Source organism: Phodopus roborovskii, unplaced genomic scaffold (genome assembly GCF_943737965.1).
Source record: "Phodopus roborovskii unplaced genomic scaffold, PHOROB, whole genome shotgun sequence".
Classification (NCBI taxonomy): domain Eukaryota; kingdom Metazoa; phylum Chordata; class Mammalia; order Rodentia; family Cricetidae; genus Phodopus; species Phodopus roborovskii.
In genome coordinates, this window is record NW_026126515.1 from 210378 (window position 1) to 229657 (window position 19280).

Here is a 19280-nt window from a genome sequence, read left to right on the forward strand (position 1 = left end):
TTTTGCCTGTTTAACCTCTGTCCATTTTTAAATGTTGGTTAGAAGTATCTTTTCCTTTACCAAACTCCCAGAAATAGGTGCTGTTATCTTTCTATCTTTTCCTCACTCACAGAATCCAGCATTTAGTGCAGACAGGCTTTCCACAGATGTTCGTTACCATGGTGTTAGGTTCTTTTTGATAAATCCAACAGTAATTTTATAATGCAGGTACACTGGCTGTGATTATATCCTATTCATTCAAAGATTTCTGAATAAAATTTGGGTATTTGGATTTGGCTAGACCTAAAACAAGAATTAATCTTGTAGTTGAGTATTTTCAGTCATCCAGCAGCTACTGATGCTACTTAAAATATCTGCTGACTTTGTGGTCTTGGTGCTATTGTGACCTCAAGCTGTAGCTAAAATCAGTCCAATGCAACAGGAGCTTCAAGAACAGCAGCACAAAATGATGTCTTAACTGGATGGAAAAAAGAAGGCACAGATTTTCAAAAAGGCCTCTTCATCATTAGGAATTTCCCTTCAAGATGACAAGTGGTACAAACTCTTCAGGATCTTGCTTTTCTTCAAAAAGGTGAGTCTTTGATGGGGAAAGCCAAATAACAGCTACCTAGGAGGGGAAAAGGGTCTTTATTTACCCAAGCTAAAGACAGATTATTTTATCTTTTCCCAAAGAAACCCTAAAATAGATGACAACTACTTGAAGGAACTGAATGAAGACTTAAAGTTAAGAAAGCAGGAACTTCTAGAGATGCTAAAACCTCTACAAAATAAGAACAATATCTTATTCCAGAAGCTAATGGGTAACTTGGAGGAAAAACAAAGAAGGTATGGGTCCCTACTCAGTATCCTGAAGACAGAAAGGCTGGAAAATGCAACCACCATAAATTAGTAATAAAATAGTTAAAAATAAACAAACCATTGATTTGTTCTTCGTTTTTAATTTGGACATTCAGTTCCAGTAGAATATAAAAGAATTTATCACAACAAAATCGGCACATAGGAATCCTTCAGTTTTTAAAATATGATTTGGTCCTCATTTCATGAAGCTAGTTACTCTTCCAATGCCCACTGAAGAAACAGGTAAATGATTATTTATACTGGTAGAATTATTTTACGATAAACACTTGCTCCTTCTATACCAAGCAGAAGAGTGATGGCTTTTTCTGAGACTGGGTACTTTTTGTGTTAGGGAGACATTCCTAGTCATCTGAGACTTTAAATCTGTTAGGATAGCCATTGTTCTTGAGGACTATTAAGTCTCTGTTTCCTTTCTAATCATAGAAAATACCATTTCAGTTGATCTGTCTTCTTTCTACCCTTATCACAAGCCCTTAAGGAACTCAGACTTCAGGAGAACAAAAACCAACAAGGAGTGGCCAAACACCAATTGTCAGCAAATCAGCAATATAGACCTCTCTTGGGGCAAATGAGCATGCTGCACAAGCAATTCTACTCAGATCCAGAGAGAAAAAAGGACAATAACACTAACTTAAGTTAATGATTGCTTTTAAACAGTATCCTTCTCATAGACAGACTTGATACTTAATCAGAGCTTACAGGGGTAGAAGGAAGTGGATTTATCCTATTTGTGAGAAGGGGAATAATTCTGGAATTAATTTGAAAGATGCCAAGGTTTTCAATTCCTTTTATACAGAGGCAGAAGCACTCTTTCCCTCAAGTTATACAGTAAAACATACTTTTTTATAGGGTGGAAAGTACTTTTACTTGTTGTTGGAGATCTATGTTTTGAACATTAAAGAGCACAAAATTCACTACTGATCACATACCTAGACCTAATATCAATGAGAAATGGAATCATGCGAGAAACAGAGAGACTTTCAGTATTAAGGACCTCTCTGATTAATAGGATTTTAGCCCCTATGAAACTTCCATGGAAGAACACTTCCTGGTTTATTGCAGATAATAATTTTATTATTTTAAAGGGAATGTATACTTTATGATTTCTCTTTTTTTTTTCTCCTAGTCTGCAGATCATGAGACAGATCATGGCAGGGAGGGGATGTGATGAATCTTCGGTCATGGAGCTTATTAAGGAAGCAGAGGAGATGAAACAGAACCTGGTGAGATGTTAGTACATACTAAGGACATAGTTTCTTGAATCACCGTTGTCACATATGGAAATAACAAATGCTCATTTCTAGCCTCTGATGCTCCAAACATGTGTATCTCTTTGATCTAGGAAATCCATGGTGATGCTAAGGAAATCAGGCTGGATATTGGAAAGAGCAAGGGTTAGCTAACAAGATTCTACTTTTTTGACCTAAAAAAAGTTTCATTCAGTGGTTAATGAATATAAGCATATTAACTCTTATCATTTATAAAGGATTAGAAGATCTATCAAATTAAAAGAAAAAAGTTTGTTTTGAAATAGTCTTGGATCTTTTTGAAGTCAATACAAATCTTTAAAAATTAGAAGTTAATGCTCTAAGCCCTCAAGTGACTGTCACATGAGAGCATCTTAAGACTTGTGAATTTATTTCTGACACATACCATGACCATAAAAGGTTATTGCTTGAAATAACTTTTTAACCACCACCACCACCATCATCATCATCCTCATCATCAAAATAATCTTTTATGTTTCTGTATGAAATGCTAGGTCCATTTGTTGTCTTCCTCTGTGGTTTACTGTGTCCACAAATCCCTTTCCTACCATTAATTAAACAGCTGCTTTTTCTAACTTTAACAGTTGGACAAACACATCTGTTTGTTTGGTTCTTCCTCTTCTAATAGGAAAAGAAAAACAAGATGCTTCGGAAGGAAATGGAGATGCTATGGAACAAGGTGTGCATCTAAGGATCTCTCAAAATTATTGTCCTACAGATAATGCAAAGAACTCATTGCTCCAGCCCCTCATCCTCAGTTTTTCATGTCTCTGCTTCCAGCCATGCTCCATTTGCACAACAAAGTGATCTTATAAAAACATTTAAAGTGTTTCAGTCACCCTACTGTGATTTCCTTTGGAGGCATGGGTTCGTATCCCACTTCTCACACCAGATATTGATGTTTAATAAGGATCAGGAGAAACAAATAGGCCGAATAGATGTTTATTCAGGAGAAATAACTCACAACATAGACAGATGAACATCAGCAGGGTCCTGGTCCCAAGGATGCCTCCTGATGTGCTCCTGTCCCCATGCTGCAAACAAGAGAGCTCTCTGAGCCCCCTCCTCAGCCTTAGTTCCCCCAGGTCATGCCCTGTCCTGTCTCCACCCCCAATGGGTGTTGTCTATGCCACAGGTGCAGACAAGGTGAATATCTCACTACTAGAAGACTGTTGCACCCTGCCAAGTCAGGGTAAGACAGCCTCTTTACCTCCCTGCTTTTGCTGTGGTCTGTCAGGTACTCTAGGCCTTAGCCAAAACTGGCTGTACCAACGCTGCTGTGAGACCTTGGGTGACTGTCCAGGTAGCTTGCTGTTTCTGTCCTTGCTGCACCTTTTGGAAGTTGCTCATCCGCACTTCCTGCCTACCCTAGTGTTATTTTCCTTCTCAGGTCTTTGATGAGGTTGAATATTAAATTATCACAACTATTATTCTCTCTTCCTAGCTGGATATATTAGGTACTAGACTTAAGCTTTCCAGTTTAGGACAACTCTATTGTAAACCCCATTTCAACTTCACCCTAGGACTAAACAGTTAGGTCTTAAGTTTGTATGTTCTCGATTTTTCTTTTCTTAGAGCACACTTGTTATTCACTGTTTTGTATATAGTTTTTGTATCTAGCCCAAATCTTTTCTTTAGACTAAAAGGGGAATTGTAGTGAGATATTCACCTTGTCCACACCTATGGCACAGACCACGCCCATTGGGGGGATGGAGGCAGGGCTGGATGTGACCTGGGGGAACTAAGGCTGAGGAGGGGGCTCAGAGAGCTCTCTTGCTTGCAGCACGGGGACAGGAGCACATCAGGAGGCATCCTTGGGACCAGGACCCTGCTGGTGTTCATCTGTCTATGTTGTGAGTTATTTCTCCCTGAATAAACATCTATTCAGCCTATTTGTTTCTCCTGATCCTTATTAAAGATCAATAGTCTGTATCCATCTTTTCAGCCTCCTCTCTTCACCTTTTCAGCCTCCTCTCTTAAAAGTCTTTCTTTCTTAACTTGTGACATACATTTTTATTAATTTTTTTTCACATTTCAAATTGTCCACAATGGCTAAGAACATAGGCTTCTGAGTCAGAAATGATTTGGTTTTAACTCTAGGTCCATGTACTTCCCTAGTCATATGACTGTTGCACAAAAAAATAAAGACCCAGAGACCAATATTAGGGTTCAAGCTTCAAGCTGAAAATCAGAGAAGCAAAGCAGCCATGCTACTAGCTCTTACCTCTACCTCAGACTGAAATGGCAATCCTGTCTCCACAAGCTCTCACCAAACCTCAGACTGGGGCCTCTCCTCAGTGTGACTGGAGAGCATCCTGAGACTGACTACTGAAGACCCTGTTCCTATCTTTTATATCTATCTAGTACAGGGATTAAAGTGTGTGATCTCAGGTGCTCAGATCACCTTTGTGTGAGCTGTTTCTTTTAGGACTGGTTCAATTCCGTGTAGCCAGGGTAGACTTGAGCTAACAGAGATCTGTCTACCTCTTAATCCTGAGTCCTGGGATTAAAGGTGTGTGCCACCACCACCCAGCTTCTACAGTAACTAGTATGTCTGGTTTGCTATTTTGATCTCCAGTGGCTTTAGTAAATCTTAAACAATATCAACATATCACCACATATGACGATTAACAAGTGGTTTAACCCTTCAAATCTCAATTTCATCAGTGATAAAAAGGAAACAAAAATAGTCCCCAGAGTTGTGAAGATTAAAGGACTGTAATGTAGTAGTGAAAGTAAGTAATGAAGTGAGAAGCTTAGCTGTCAGTGGTATATTATTATATGGGTTCACTTAGTAGTTGTTATTATTAAAAGGAACATTAAGGAACCATTTTGAATCCCTGTGATAGGTATACAATTTCCATTTTGAGCCCTGGCTCAAACAGAGTTGCTGTCTGGCAGGAACCAAAAGCCTTGACTTCATAGTTACCGCTAATATAAAGCTGTGCCAAAATGTCTCTCCACAGACATTTGAGTCACAAGAGCTCCAAGATCAACAGAAAGCATTACCCACAAAGCCCAAGGCAGACTTGAAAGATGGAAAGGTGAGTGGACTTAGAATGTCACAAAAGTTGATGCAATACAGTTGGAAACTGCCCCTTAATAAACAGGATTAATTTGGGGATCAGTACTTTTAGGGTATATTTGATTTCTAGTCTGCCAAGACACTGCATTTCCCCATCTGGGATGTTCTACATCCCTTTAGCTCTACTCTTTTAGCTCTTGTGTTTCCTATCAGGCTCTGGAATCCTCTTTAGGAAGGCTAAGAGTGGTCCAGAGACATCACATGCAGAGAAAGTGCAGGGCATAAGGAGGCTAGGAGCACAACCACTCTGAGAAGGAGTGGCTCTTGCAACTGATAAATTAATCAATATTCTGCTTAAGGTGTGGTGTGCTCCTACATTAAACCAACTTTTATAAGAAATGTAGCATCTTTGGGATACTGTATTTATATTAGTACCACAGGTTTCTGCAAAATCATGTTAGTTTTCCTAAAATGAGAAAATCATACCAACAATGACAATTCCATACACACAGGGCACTTGTTAATTAATTGTGGAAATTTATTTATACATATTACATTTGCATCTCATCTTCCCAAAACAAATCATTCATAGAAAATGAACTGTTCATTCATCTCTTAGCTTTTAGAGAATGCATTACATGGGGAGGTCAACTTAAAATAACTGTAAAATAAAAACCAACCTAACAGTGAATCTCTGATACTATAATTTTGCTATAAGTTTGTTGCAGGATATTGAGAAAACTGATTTTTATCTCAATTTACTTTGTCACCCAGAAGGTCTTTCTTCCACCAGGAAAAGCAACAGAGGAAAATAGAATGGGTCAAATATGAGGAACATCCCAACATCCTTCAGGTACAAAGCTTTTCCAAGGCTGAACATGGTATACATTTATTTGTACAATGTAAAATTGCTAAAGCCAATTCTCACATCCTCCATTGCCTGTTAAAAGAACTAGATTTTGGGAGAGAGCTGAAGTCACCTATCTCTGGATTTACCTTGAATAATTTGGAATACTTCTTCCCATGTGTTTAATTTTGTACTATTTAAAATTGGGGGAAGATAACAAATATCTTCCTAACTCTAAAAGACAAAACATGAGAGATTTATTCCTTAACACCTATATAAAGAAACACAAGTAATTGGGCCGTGGTGGTGCACACCTTTAATCCCACCATTCAAGAGGCAGAGGCAGGGGGAATCTCTATGAGTTTGAAGCCAGCCTGGACTACAGAGTGAGTTCTAGGACTTTGGAACCCCAAAGCTAGACAGAGAAACCCTATTGTAAAAAAAGAAAAGAAGAGAGAGAGAGGGGGGGGGGGAGAGGGGTAATAGTAAATATGATGTGAATATTTTGAAAAATGTCCTCTTTCAGAATGGCTTTCATGGCAAAGTAATTGAACTGAGAATTGAGGCCTTGAGGAACTACCAGAAGGCCAATGACTTAAAATTATCACTGTACCTACAGCACAATTTTGAGCCAAAGCAAGGAGCTTTCAATCTTCTGAGGCCTCAAGGTAGGCAGAATATCAGAGGTAAATAGTTGGAGGTTCTGTTTTGTCTATTACACTTAAGGTCTCATTATTAACAATGCACATCACAGTGCCTGGCACACAGTGTAAGTTAAATGTGGTGTAGCTACATTTTTTCACTCTCATCATTAATAGTAGATTCAGTAGCTTTGTGTGTGTGTGTGTGTGTGTGTGTGTGTGTGTGTGTGGATTCTCTGTAGAAGAAATTAAGTTTTCCTTTATTAAGATAAATATACCATATCCTTAGTATATGTAGACAATAACAGTTGAAATTCAAAATAATTTAGTTTCTTTTTACCCCTATCCTAAGAACTAGAGCTGGTCTCATAAATCATATTGGATATACTGTTACTTCAAAGCTGAAGGTGTAGGAAATAGTTGGCAAGGGTTCCAAATTTGCTAATTCAGATGTTTTTCTGGGAATGTCAGTGATTTCCCCTAAAGACATTATGACATCATAGGAAATAATAGTATTTCATAAAAAGTAAAATAATAGCTATGATTGGTAGGGAAATTTTTTTTTAAATTTCAAGGATCTATTAATATGGTCTTATTTTTAAGAAGAGACACGCCATGAGAAATCCTACCTCAAGAGTGGCAATGCTTTACATTTATTCATCCATCCATCTGCACATATATATGAATATGCTCTCAGTCTTAGTCCATAAAGGGCTTGAATGTCTGATAAAAATCTCACACAACACATATGATTAAATAAGTAGATGGGCAAGTCAAATGAAAGGGAAGATAAGTTCTGTCAAAACATGATAATGTATGATAGATATGCTATTTAGAGGTAGGTTATAAATTTGGTTCTGAGTCTGCCAGCAAACACAGATTGTCAATGTTCATAAGGTGACAACAAACCAGTTGATTAGGACAAATATGGATTTTCATGTTACTGAGACCTGAGAATGAATTCTTCCGCAGACCTTCATAAAGGGGACAGGACTTTATTATGAAATGTCAGTAGTCAATATCCTCCATAATATTTCCAAAATGAATCCAGAACCTAAATGTTAACTAGTCATTATTGTGAAATTTTTTAATAGAATGCAGCAACTTAGCATGATTTGGTCCAGGCACATAGCATTCTATTGTCTTCAATAGGTAAAATTTGGGAAATCTAGAAAACTGGATGAACTACATGTCCCCAGGCAGAATTCCCCACATATTTTTCTTTCTACTTCTATTTTGAGAAGAACTGGACAGTAGGAAGTTGGAATGAAAGAGCCTGGAGGCAGTAAGTCATTAACACAGAAATTTAAAGACAAAGAAGTAGTATGAGGAAAACAGACAGCTGTGTTTTTATGTCATTGAAGATTAGCCAAAGATCATCTTAAGGGATCCACAGAGTAAGGAAACAGTTCTTTAAATTCCAGATTTAAGTCAGTCCCCCATGAGTGATTCCATTCAACCCAAATGCCTGAGGAAACTCCCCTATACACACTAACAGAATACTCAATAACTTTGAACTGGGGAAGTCCACAGATCCATACTTTCTCTTTTCTTTCACTTCTAGAAAATGAAGTTAATAGGGTTCTATAGTGCTCAGTCACTATATATTACCATAGCCACAGGCACAAGCCATCCATCAGTCCCATGTTTTACTATGTATTCACTGAGCAGATACTATATGCCTACACATATTCAAAATTCTTTGGTTTATATGAGCCAAAATGGATCTGAAACCTAACAGTCATGGATTTTGGTTATATTGAGTTATTTATAGACTCTATTTTTTTTTATTATAAAAAACTCAGAAGTGCTAGCTGTTATGGTGGATGTGATGGTTAGTTTTTTGTCAACTTGACACAAGATAGAGTCATCAGGGAGAAGGAAGCTTCAACTGAGAAAAATGTCTCATATTGGACTGTAGACAAGTCTTTGGGGGCATTTTCTTGATTAATAATTGAGCTGGGAAGACCCAGTCCCCTGTGGGTAGTGCTCCCCCTGGGCAGAGTCTTGGGTTATATCAGAAAGTGGACTGAGCAAGCCAGTAAGCAACAGTTAAGTACCTTCCCTGAACTCTTGCCCTGACTTCCCTTCATGATGGGCTGTGGTTGGGGCTTGTAAGCCAAACAAATCCTTCCTTCCCCAAGTTGCTTTTGATTAGAATGTTTTCTCACAACAACAGAAAAACAAACTGAAATGGGAAAATTGTTAAAATAAACATACTATTATCAACAGTGGGGAAGTCGTGTGGTCGTATTACTGTTTCTCAACTCCTTTAGTCTGCTGTTTATTATTTATTCATTTTTACTACTGAAGTTGATTTCATTTTCATATATGCATTTCTTGAAAGAAAAGTTCAAAAACAAAATAAAATGGGATCTCACTCTGTAGCCGAAGCTGGCTTGGAACTTACTATGTAGCCCATACTGACCTCAGACTTACAGTGGTCCTTCTACCTCAGCCTCCTAAGACCAAGTATTACAGGCATAAGCTTCCATGATCAGGTACAACATTCATATTACTTAATGACAAAACAGAATTTTCACAAGTACATTTTATAATAATGAAACAACAAAAAAATTTAATTCTAGGAAGATGGTCAAGCCTGGGGTCTACTTTATCATTACTGGAAAGTAAAATAATTTTAAAGAAAGCAGGACCGACTTTCAACTTTCTCCATGGTACACTGGAAAGGGAATAAATGAACTGGACACAGAAGCACCTGTTTATAATCCCAGCATGTAGGACACAGAGTCATAAAGCTCAAGAGGACAAGGACAACCCTGGGTAGAGTTTGTTTCAAAAATAATTTTTCCCTACTGTGAGTTACAGGATTTAAAGCCATGTTATAACACCTCTTAAATTTATTGCAGGTGTCAACTAAAATTATTTCACTAACACACTTTGAGAAGTTTTAATTTAATGGGAAAAGCCGTGGTTCTAGGGTCATATCTGTATGTGTTGTAACCCTTCGTGACATGGACAAGTGTTTTATTTTAATTTTTTCTGTATTTAATATTTACAACTATTACACGTAACAGGACACATTAAAAACTACTCACTTTTGTGTGGCTCTGTTAGACCTGAAATATGAAACAAGACACAAACTCAGAAAAGTCAGACTTCTGTGTCCATAGGTAATACAATGACAGTGTTAAAGTCTGATTTCTTATTCCTCTTCCAGTCCTAAAAACTGTGGTGGCAATCCAAACTTGGTTATTTATAGTATCATCCTCCCAATGAAGAATCATATTCCCTAGGGTTGTTTTTAGAGTGTTTACAAATGGGTTGGGAGGCCTGTAATTATGTATTTAGTCCGGTAGGTGGCACCAACCACATCTAAGCCAAGTCCAAAACAAATGGTAATTCAGGAAATGTGAAATGCTATAGGAGGACTGGCTTTCTATTACCTTTAGGACAAAATGTGCCACATTTATATACCAAATGAAAAAGGAAGAAAATAACCTATTGATGTTTTGTGTCATGTTATGTGGCACCAAGATGTATTACTGGCAGCCTTGGTTAAACATTAAACTCGGTGTTCTGTTGTACAACTCTTAACTATTGTGTCCCTCCCTGAACTATAGTTCACTCTATTTCAAAAAAGAAACAAAAAACAAAAGCAATTGCCTACTTCCTCCATAACTCTTGTCTAACACTTCTCTCTGCCACAAATAAATCAGGCAATTAGGGCAATGAAGTAAAAATGGGTTGGGCTATTACACAAGGACTATTTGAAGCTTAAGTACTTAATAGCCCTCTTGGATGGTGTTCTGGTTCTTCCAGTTTCAAAAGAATTAAATTGCTTAAGCTTGTGTAGAGGAAGGGTGGCATGTCATTTTGGACATACCTCCTAGGTTAATCAGGCAAATACAGTTCCTTCCTTTTCATATATTTCCAAGTAGAAGGAAGTTTTGCTCCAATGATCTTGGCCAAGAATCCCTCCTCTCCTGTTCAGTGTGCAATCTGGCTGAGTTATTGGTGCCTTCTAATTTGTTGGCACATACTAGAGACTTTGTTACAATTCAAGCAATCCCTATTTGGGGAATTCCCTAAAGTCTGGGACTCAGCAACACTAGAGTTTTAGCTCTGGATGTTATCTTGTCTTCTATAAGAAAATGATTGTGTACTGTTTCACTAAGGGATAAATCTTCCAGCCCTGCCCCAGAGATAGGTCACAAGTGAAGGAGTTTGCTTCTTATAATTTGGCTCAGGGTTTGTGTCAGCTCTCACGTCCTGACTTGTACTATGTAAAAACTATAGCTTGTGACCTTTGCTGATCACCTTAGAAAGCACAGGCACTAAGGAATCTCTAAATTCAGATGAATTTCCCATCACACCCACTGGTGTTTAAAGAATTAAAGATTTGTCTTCAGTGATAACGTAACTGTGATAAGCTATTTGTTTCTGACAGTCTTTTCTTCTCCCACATCTTAGGCTCTCAGCATTTCTTTGAGCTTTCTGAGAAGAAATAGAAGGTTCTCCTTAATAGAAGAACCTGAAGACTAGATGTAGATATTGTGTAAATTGACATGAAGCCCAGTGAAGTGGAAAATGAATACGCCTCAGAACTTATTTACTCACTAGCCCTCTGTTCTGAAAGCAAGTTCTTCCTCTAACCTTTAACCTTAACTTCACTTCATTAATTTCTCATTCCAATGGCTAAAATTTCAGGAGGTAGAGGCAGAAACCACAACTGGCTGAAATCTAGATTTTTCACAAAAAGTATTGCTCTTAAATATTCTATAAACTTTGAGGCAACCTGAACCTTTTAAACATTAAAGTTGTGACTAAAAATTAAAGTTGTGACTAAAAGGTGATGAAACTAATTTATAATTTCTCTTGTTTACCATAAAATTTTACAGAAGTCCAGACAGGAAGAATAAAGTCAGTTTTTTTTAAACATGGATTTAGTGCTGTGGTGACACACGCCTTTAATCCCAGCACTCAGGAGGCAGAGGTGGATCTCTGTGAGTTCGAGACCAGCCTAGTCTACTAGAGCTAGTTCCAGGACAGCCTCCAAAGCCACAGAGAAACCCTGTCTCAAAAAAAAAAAAAGTAAAATCCATCCTTAAGACAGTTTTAATGGGTAACAGGGTGACAATGACTCAACCTGTTTGCATCAATTGCTCAAGAGAGAAGCAGGATGTTTTCATTTTTTTAAGAGACAGATTTAAATTTCAGCTAAGCAATGAATAATTATTATCCATGTCTCATCTTTTGTATGGAATATGTAGTAAAAATTATTGATGTATACTGAAATTCAAATTTAGCAAGGTTCTTTAGACATGCTCACTACAAAGCACCCTCCATTTCTCCCTTTCTTGCCTCCCATTTCAGCCTGCATCTATCACTCCTTCTGCTCCTTCTCTTTCTAAACCCCTTCCTTTATATTTTGCACGTACTTTACCAGATTAGTATTCTTGTGGGATACATGTCTGGGTTATCACAGTATATATATATATATGTGTGTGTGTGTGGACTTGGTTTATCATCCTACTTTTAAACGTTAGAGGTTCATTTTTGTAGACTCTCAAAGTTTTTATTTACATGTAATTTTCAAATGAGTTTTCTTACTGTAGAACATAAGCTTTCAATATAAAAAAGGCCTACTACCCCAACTTTAAAATAATTTTCTAAAACAACAACTTTGTGATGATATTTTGTTTATGAGCTAACAAAGCTTGCCTGAAGATAGGAGCGCAAATCTCGACATGCTAGCTATAGTGACCAGGCAGTAGTGGCACACACCTCTAATCCCAGCACTCAGGAGACATAGGCAGACAGCTCTGTTACTTCAAGGCCACCCTGAGCTACAGGAAAGTGATCCAGCCTAAATGAGAAACAGAGGTCACACAAAGGTGATCTTTAATCCCAGTACTAGAGAGGAATATAAGGTGAGAGGAGACAGGAGCTCAGTGCAGTCAGAAGTTTGGTAGAGACAGATGCAGTCTGGAGATGCAGTCTGAGAACAGGATCGACCTTTCTGATTGATAGAGCATTGATAGAGGTGAGAACTCTTAGTGGCTGGCCTCTCTCCTTCTCTGATCTTCAGCTTTAACCCCAATATCTGTCTCTGGGTTTTTATTATTCATGCTACACAACTTGAAAATTCATATCAATGCTATTATTAGTCCTATAATTAAGTAATGCCACAATGAATGTTAATAATCCTAATTTTCCAACTGTTTTCCATCAGGTAAAATGGATACAACTACAGAGGGAGCAACAACCAACAGAAATGAACCCTATATGGTGAGAGAACAAAATTCCAATTTTAAAAGGCTTGGGTAATGGGTATAGATTTTTGCAATACATTTCTTTGTTTATACATTTATTGATCTACTTTTCCCATGCTGAGAATCCAACTTATGGCTGTGTGCATGGCAGCCAAGAGCTCGATCATAAGGCCAGCCCTGCAATGCATTTAAAATGAATTCTAATTTATTATTTTTTTAGATTTGCAAACCATTCGTTTTAGCTTTTTTCCTCTTGTTTTTCTATTTTAAAGCAAATACCCAGATCAAAGAACTGCACAGAACAACAAGAAGGAAGTAGAGAAAGTCAGTCTGATGATGTAGGAGAGAGGCTCTTTTTTCTGAGTTCAATGCCAGATGAAGCTCTGAAGGATTAGAAGGATTTCGCTCCATTCGCTTTGGACAGAGTTAAAGACTAGGTACATTAAAATCTCTTAAACCTTTATTTTAGTTCTGTTTTCCCAGTCTACCACCAAACTGGGGGGAAAAATGTTGCACATTTGGCTTAAGCATGTTGGGACTTCAGTCATTAGGTATTGTAAATAGCCTCTAATTACGTAGATAAATTTTGGACTAAATGACTGTATTCAAATTACATTGGTTATAGCTAAGTTCATAGAAAGTAATTTTCTACTTTTGAAGTATTTAACTCTGTTGACAAGTAAGCTTTAGATGAAAAACAAACTACATTTCCTATTTGGCTCTTACTCTCACATTATATTGCTTTGGGGGTCTTGTTTCTTTGTTACCTAGTCCTTGAGTATCTTGAACTCTCCAGTATTATGTTTTTAGTTTAGGCCTCTTTCCCACCTGAGATACCATAGTCTATTTATTGGCTTTCCTGCTTCCAGGCTCTTTAATCCATCCTTCCTAATACCACAGAAACTATTTTTTTCTGAAAGAGAAATGAGATGTCACTCACCACTACTTTTGTTATGAAATCCAAATCCTTCACAGACAGTTGATCTGCCTCCTGCCTAGCTCTCCAGCCTCATCTTTCATGGTTTTCCTTTTCCCCACAATCTTAGAGTAAGCTCTACAGAACTATTTCCAGTCCCCACTTCCATGGATCATGAGTTCTAGGTACAAAACGGAAAGATTCTTTTCTCCTTGTCTTCTTGACAATTGCCCATTTTTCTCGTATCTCTGTGTGAGTGTGCATATATGTATGCTATGGTATAGATGTAGAGGTCACAGGTCAACCTTCCATCTTGTTTGAGACTGGCTCCATTATTCATCACTGATATAGAAACAAAGAGTAATTGGTCTGAGAGCTTCTGGGCAATTCTCCTGTCTCCACTTCCCACTTTGCTGTAGGAGTGCTGGGACTAGAGATACACACTACCACATCTGAATTTTCACGGGTTCTGGGAACATTTTATTTTTTTAAAATAATTTTTATTACTTTAAATATGTATCGTGTGTGCGTGTGTTTGTTGGAGTTACAGGTAATTATGAATCATCTGATGTGGATTTTTGGGATCTGAACTTAGGTTCCCTCTGGAACAGTTGTATGCACTCAGAACCTCTCTCCAACTGCCTTTAAAATGTTACAGGTAACTAATGACTGCTGTGAGAAGAAAAATTAGTCCCTCTCAGGGATGAGCACACTTATTGGTTGTCTAATGAAGAGGGGTCAGTCCTGAAACCATGTACACCACAAACAACAAAAACAGACTCATCAAGTTATATTTATGTACTTGTGCACACACACACACACACACACACACACACACACGCACACACACACACATACACACACGGTGGATACATGGGAGGGGTTGGAAGGCAGGTACTTGAAGGGGCTAGTATGAGGAAAGAAAGGCAGAAAATTGACATAATTCTATGTGGTATAAAACATGTTAAAATTAATTTTAAAGATAAAATTTAAAATATTAGTACATATTTTCACAAATTGATGGGTTTTATCACAACATGTTCATACATCAATACAAAGTACTTTGGCCGTATTAACTCTCTCAGCACAAAAATCTTGTCCTTTAGAGACCAGCTTATTTCATTAAAAAGTGATCTGTGTCTATTGTTATATCTATTTTCCTACAGATGACAACTTAATTTTTTATGGTTTAATAATCCTCCACATATATGCACATTTTATTTACCCATTTGTCCACCAATGGGTCTCTAGGCTGATTTTATAATTTAGCTATTATAAGTATTGCATCACATGTACAGATATTTCTACTGTATGTTGATTCTGAGTTGTCTGGGTCCTCCGCATCTACTCAGGAGTAGTATATAATAGGATCATTTGGTAGCCTTATTCTTAGTTTACAAAAAAAGCTTTTGTTGTGTGTGTGTGTGTGTGTGTGTGTGTGTGTGTGATATGTGAGGGGAGGGATGTGGGACATGGCACATGTGTGAAGGTCAAAGGAAAAATTGTGTGGAACAGGGGTGTCTCCTTCTACCTTTAAGTGGGTTCCCAGGGTGGACCTCTGGTGACCAAGCACATAACAACAGCTTTTACCTTGCTGAGCCAACTTACTTGACTTTGTGCTTAGTTTTCTTTTTTGTGGAATTTCCACATTGTTTCCAAAGTGGCTGAGGAATTTACCTCCCCACCTGCAGTTGGAAGGGCTCTGTTTTCTTGCATTCTTGGCAGCATTTGTTTGTTTTATTAAGGAAAGTTATTCTGACTGGACTGAGCTGGAATCCCAGTGTGGTTTTAATCTGATTTCATTTACAGTCAAAAACCGAGGTGTTTCCTCCATCACCATATATTTATTAGCTACTTCTACTTATTGTGAGAACTATTTTTTTTAATTCACTCCTTCATGTACTGATTGAATTATTTTTTCCTTTTATTGAAAACAGATTTTTTAAAAGTAGTTTTAGTGCTTAAAATTTTGAGTTCATTGTATTTCTGAATATTGACATCAAAACCATCAAAATTGCAGACAAATTCTTCATGAATCATGAAATTCAAGTAGAAGCACAAAAGACTCTGAATAGCCAAAGCAATTCTGAGCAAAAGGAGCAAAGCTGGAAGAACACAGTGTCTGATTTAGGAAGTCATAGTAACAAACCAATATTATACAGTCACAGAAATAGTCACGGAGACCAATAGAACAGACCAGAGGACTCAGAAAGAAATCCAAATAACTACAGCCACTGATTCTTGACAAAGGTACTCAAAGCATACACTAGACAGAAGACACTTTCACAAATTGGACTATGAAGACTAGCTATCCACATGTAGAAGATTGAAACTAGACTCCTTTCTTTATAATCTGTATAAAAATCAATTCAAAGTGTGTCAGAACTCTTAATGAAAGAAGAAATTATATAGAAAACACCTCAAGATACAAACACAGGCAATGGTTTTTGGAATAGGTTTTCAACAACTCAGGACAAAATAGCAAGAATTGATAAATGGGATTCAATCCAATATAAAAGCTTCTGCACAGTGAAGAAAACAATTACTGGGGTAAAGAAGACAACCTGATGATGGGAGAAAGGTAGATTTTCTTAAAAGTGATTCTGAATGTGTGGAGTGCTGGGGAGGTCAGTTATAGTTCTTTTCTCCCACCATGTGTCTTAGGGACTAGACTCCGGCTGTCAGGTTTGGGAGCTAGTGCCAAGCCATCTCACTGAGCCCTGGGATTTTTTGAAATGTACAATTCAACTGGAAAAGTTTTATGAGTTTTATAAAATATTAGCATTTTAAGTATAAAGTTCCTTCACTTTACAAAAGAAACTGAACTTCATGTACACCGAAACAGTGTGTCCAAAGACCTACATATAGTCAGCCAACCCGAGCTGGTTACCAGGTGTAAATATCATTACTGCTAGCTCATACTCCAGCCTAACTCTCACCTCCCCCCCCCCCACTGTAAAATTAAGACTTCAAAGCACCAAGATAATAAGTCTTATTTCCTGCCAACTGAGTTAGCTGAGTATCCACATTCTGTTTTAAGAAACCCAACTTCTTAACTTAGGTCCTGATCAGGAGACTTTGGCAGACCCGAGATTTTCGAAACCAATTACATTAGATCGATCAATAAGAACAAAGGACAGTAATACAAAATTTAATTACTACCCTCAACTTTTCATTTAACCTAAGGGCCTTACACTCCTAATTTTAACAGTTTTAAAAGAGTACTCTTTAAGTACTTTTTAAAATTATTTTTACCATTATAATGGATTGAGATTATGAATGCCTACTGTTTTGTTAATTATGTATATCTGCTTTACTCGATAGCAGAGGTTTTCATATTCATTAGAAATAAGTTCTGTTCTTGGGGAGAAAAAGAAAAAAGAAAAAGAAACCAAAGTCCTGCTATGCTGGGCATGGTGGTACATACACACCTGTAAACCCAGAACTCCTTCATGAGACAGAAGCAAAGGGGTCATGAGTTCAAAGTTAACCTGGGCTATATACTGAGACCCTGTCTCATTATCCCTAAAGTACTGAAATTATAAGTTCACTATCATTCAGACATATCAACTTTTCTTCAAATGATCCAAAATTCTCATTTTCTTCAAAAGACAAATTGAAATATTAAAGTCTTTTTTTGTTTGTTTGTTTGTTTTTGAAGACAGGGTTTCTCTGTAGCGTTGGAAGCTATCCTGGAACTAGCTCTTATAGACCAGGCTGGCCTCAAACTCAGAGATCTGTCTGCCTCTGCCTCCTGAGTGCTGGGATTAAAGGCGTGTGCCACCACCACCTGGCTATATTTTAGTCTTTTATTCTACTTCATTAAAAAAAAGAGAGAGAAAAAAAAAAGATTTCACATTGACCTCTGACTTTCTCCATGGCAATACAAAATTATCTCCTAGATTGACTGGTTGCTTACCAAACAGTATCAAAACTTTGATAAATCAAGGACAAGATTCTCAGCTCTATGGGCACAAATCAATTTGTTTGGTTAACTTATCCAAAAGATGAGCAACTCATTCAAGCTACTAAAACTCTTGAGATTAAATGATAAACCAAACATCAATTTAAATTATAGAGATGATACACATCTATAATTCCAGCACTCAGGAAGTAGAGGGAGGAGGATCAGAAGTTCAAGGTCATCCTTGGCTACATAGTGAGTTTGAGGCCAGCCTGGATATATACCTCTCAAACGAAAATAAACAGTAAAATCACAGAGAGGTATAGTCTCCAACTGAGTTAAGAGTATGTCTGTACTTAAGGTATTCTTATCTCTTATTCAAATTATGGGGAACTGAATTGGTGAGCAGGGGAGTATTTGTTTAAAATATCATTAGTTTTATTTGTACCCATACTACAATGTTTTTTGATAATAAACTCCTAATATCCTTGACTGTACTTAATTTAAAAATACTGTAAAAATTTTTGTGTATGTGTGTGTATGCCACATGTGTGCCCACAGAGGGTAGGAGAGAGTGTTGGATACCCTGGAAAGGGAACTATAGGTGTTTATGAGATGTCTTATGTGGGTGCTGGAAACCAAACTCCCTTCAGGAGTGTTCTTAACTGCTGAGTCAGTCATCTCTCCAGCCCCAAGAACTTTTTTTTTTTTTTTTTTTAACTTTTAGATTTCAAGGCCAGCTGAGGGAAAACCTGATCTATCAGCAATATATTTATGAGCCACATCTTCAAGAGATACTACTCACATCATATCTCATTTGTAATGTCTTGACTTCCTAACTTTTCAGAGGATATTTGCTAACATTTCATCTCCCAAATTGCATTTTGCATTGACCATAACGTGACTAGTAATGTTCCCACTTTGCTAAATGAAGCAAGGCCAACAATAGAACTAGTATCATCAGAGGGAAGGTGACAGTGTATAACATTTAACTTTTTTACTCATATCTAGGCATAAACTCTGCCTTTAGTATTAAGTAAATTATAGCCACTATAGACCACATCTCATTTCAAAGGTTAAGACTTCTGTAATCTGTTGCGTCCCAGGCAAACATTTAACAGCCTCTCTGGCACCTAGGAGGAGCCTGAATTGCTTCAAATTCAAAGTCCCTATTGCTTCATATGTCCTATATTTGTTATCAAAGATTAGGGAATGAAAAGAAAACAAAGTTCTGGGTTTGAAAAGAAGACTTGCTCTACAACCAATCAATTATACATCAAGGAGACATGCAGGCAGATAAAAACATAATTATTACTTAACTGTTCTTTTGTGGGAAGGTGGGGTGGGCAGAGCCATTCACCTTTCAAAGGTCAGAAAGCAGAATGACCGAGCTAGCCGCTTTTCTCCCTTTACCATTTTGCTCTATCCTAGCCTCCATCCACCTATGAGACTGAGATGGTGTAGCTTATGGTGAGGGTGGGGCCTTTACTCTCTTAGGAAATCTCTGGAAATGCTGGAACTCATCTAGGTGTGTTTTACTAATCTCCTAGGTGTTTCTCTTGCTATCAAAATGACAGTAAGATTA

At 37.4% G+C, this 19280-nt stretch overlaps 1 protein-coding gene across 1 annotated transcript; it reads left to right on the top strand.

The window, feature by feature from the left end:
- Positions 1 to 582: 582 nt before the first annotated feature.
- On the top strand, positions 583 to 13300 carry Ccdc196 (coiled-coil domain containing 196). Its single transcript, XM_051196157.1, has 10 exons — positions 583 to 591; positions 641 to 825; positions 1985 to 2081; positions 2755 to 2805; positions 5093 to 5196; positions 5384 to 5439; positions 5943 to 6004; positions 6525 to 6666; positions 12836 to 12891; positions 13148 to 13300. The coding sequence occupies exons 1-10, from the start codon at positions 583 to 585 to the stop codon at positions 13268 to 13270; spliced, it is 885 nt and encodes a 294-aa protein (XP_051052114.1). The 3' UTR covers positions 13271 to 13300.
- Positions 13301 to 19280: the final 5980 nt, after the last annotated feature.

Coding starts and splice junctions, on each gene's coding strand:
- Ccdc196 (XM_051196157.1), top strand. Junction 826..1,984: donor TTGGAGGAAAAACAAAGAAG/GTATGGGTCCCT, acceptor TTTTTCTCCTAG/TCTGCAGATCATGAGACAGA. Junction 6,667..12,835: donor CAATCTTCTGAGGCCTCAAG/GTAGGCAGAATA, acceptor GTTTTCCATCAG/GTAAAATGGATACAACTACA.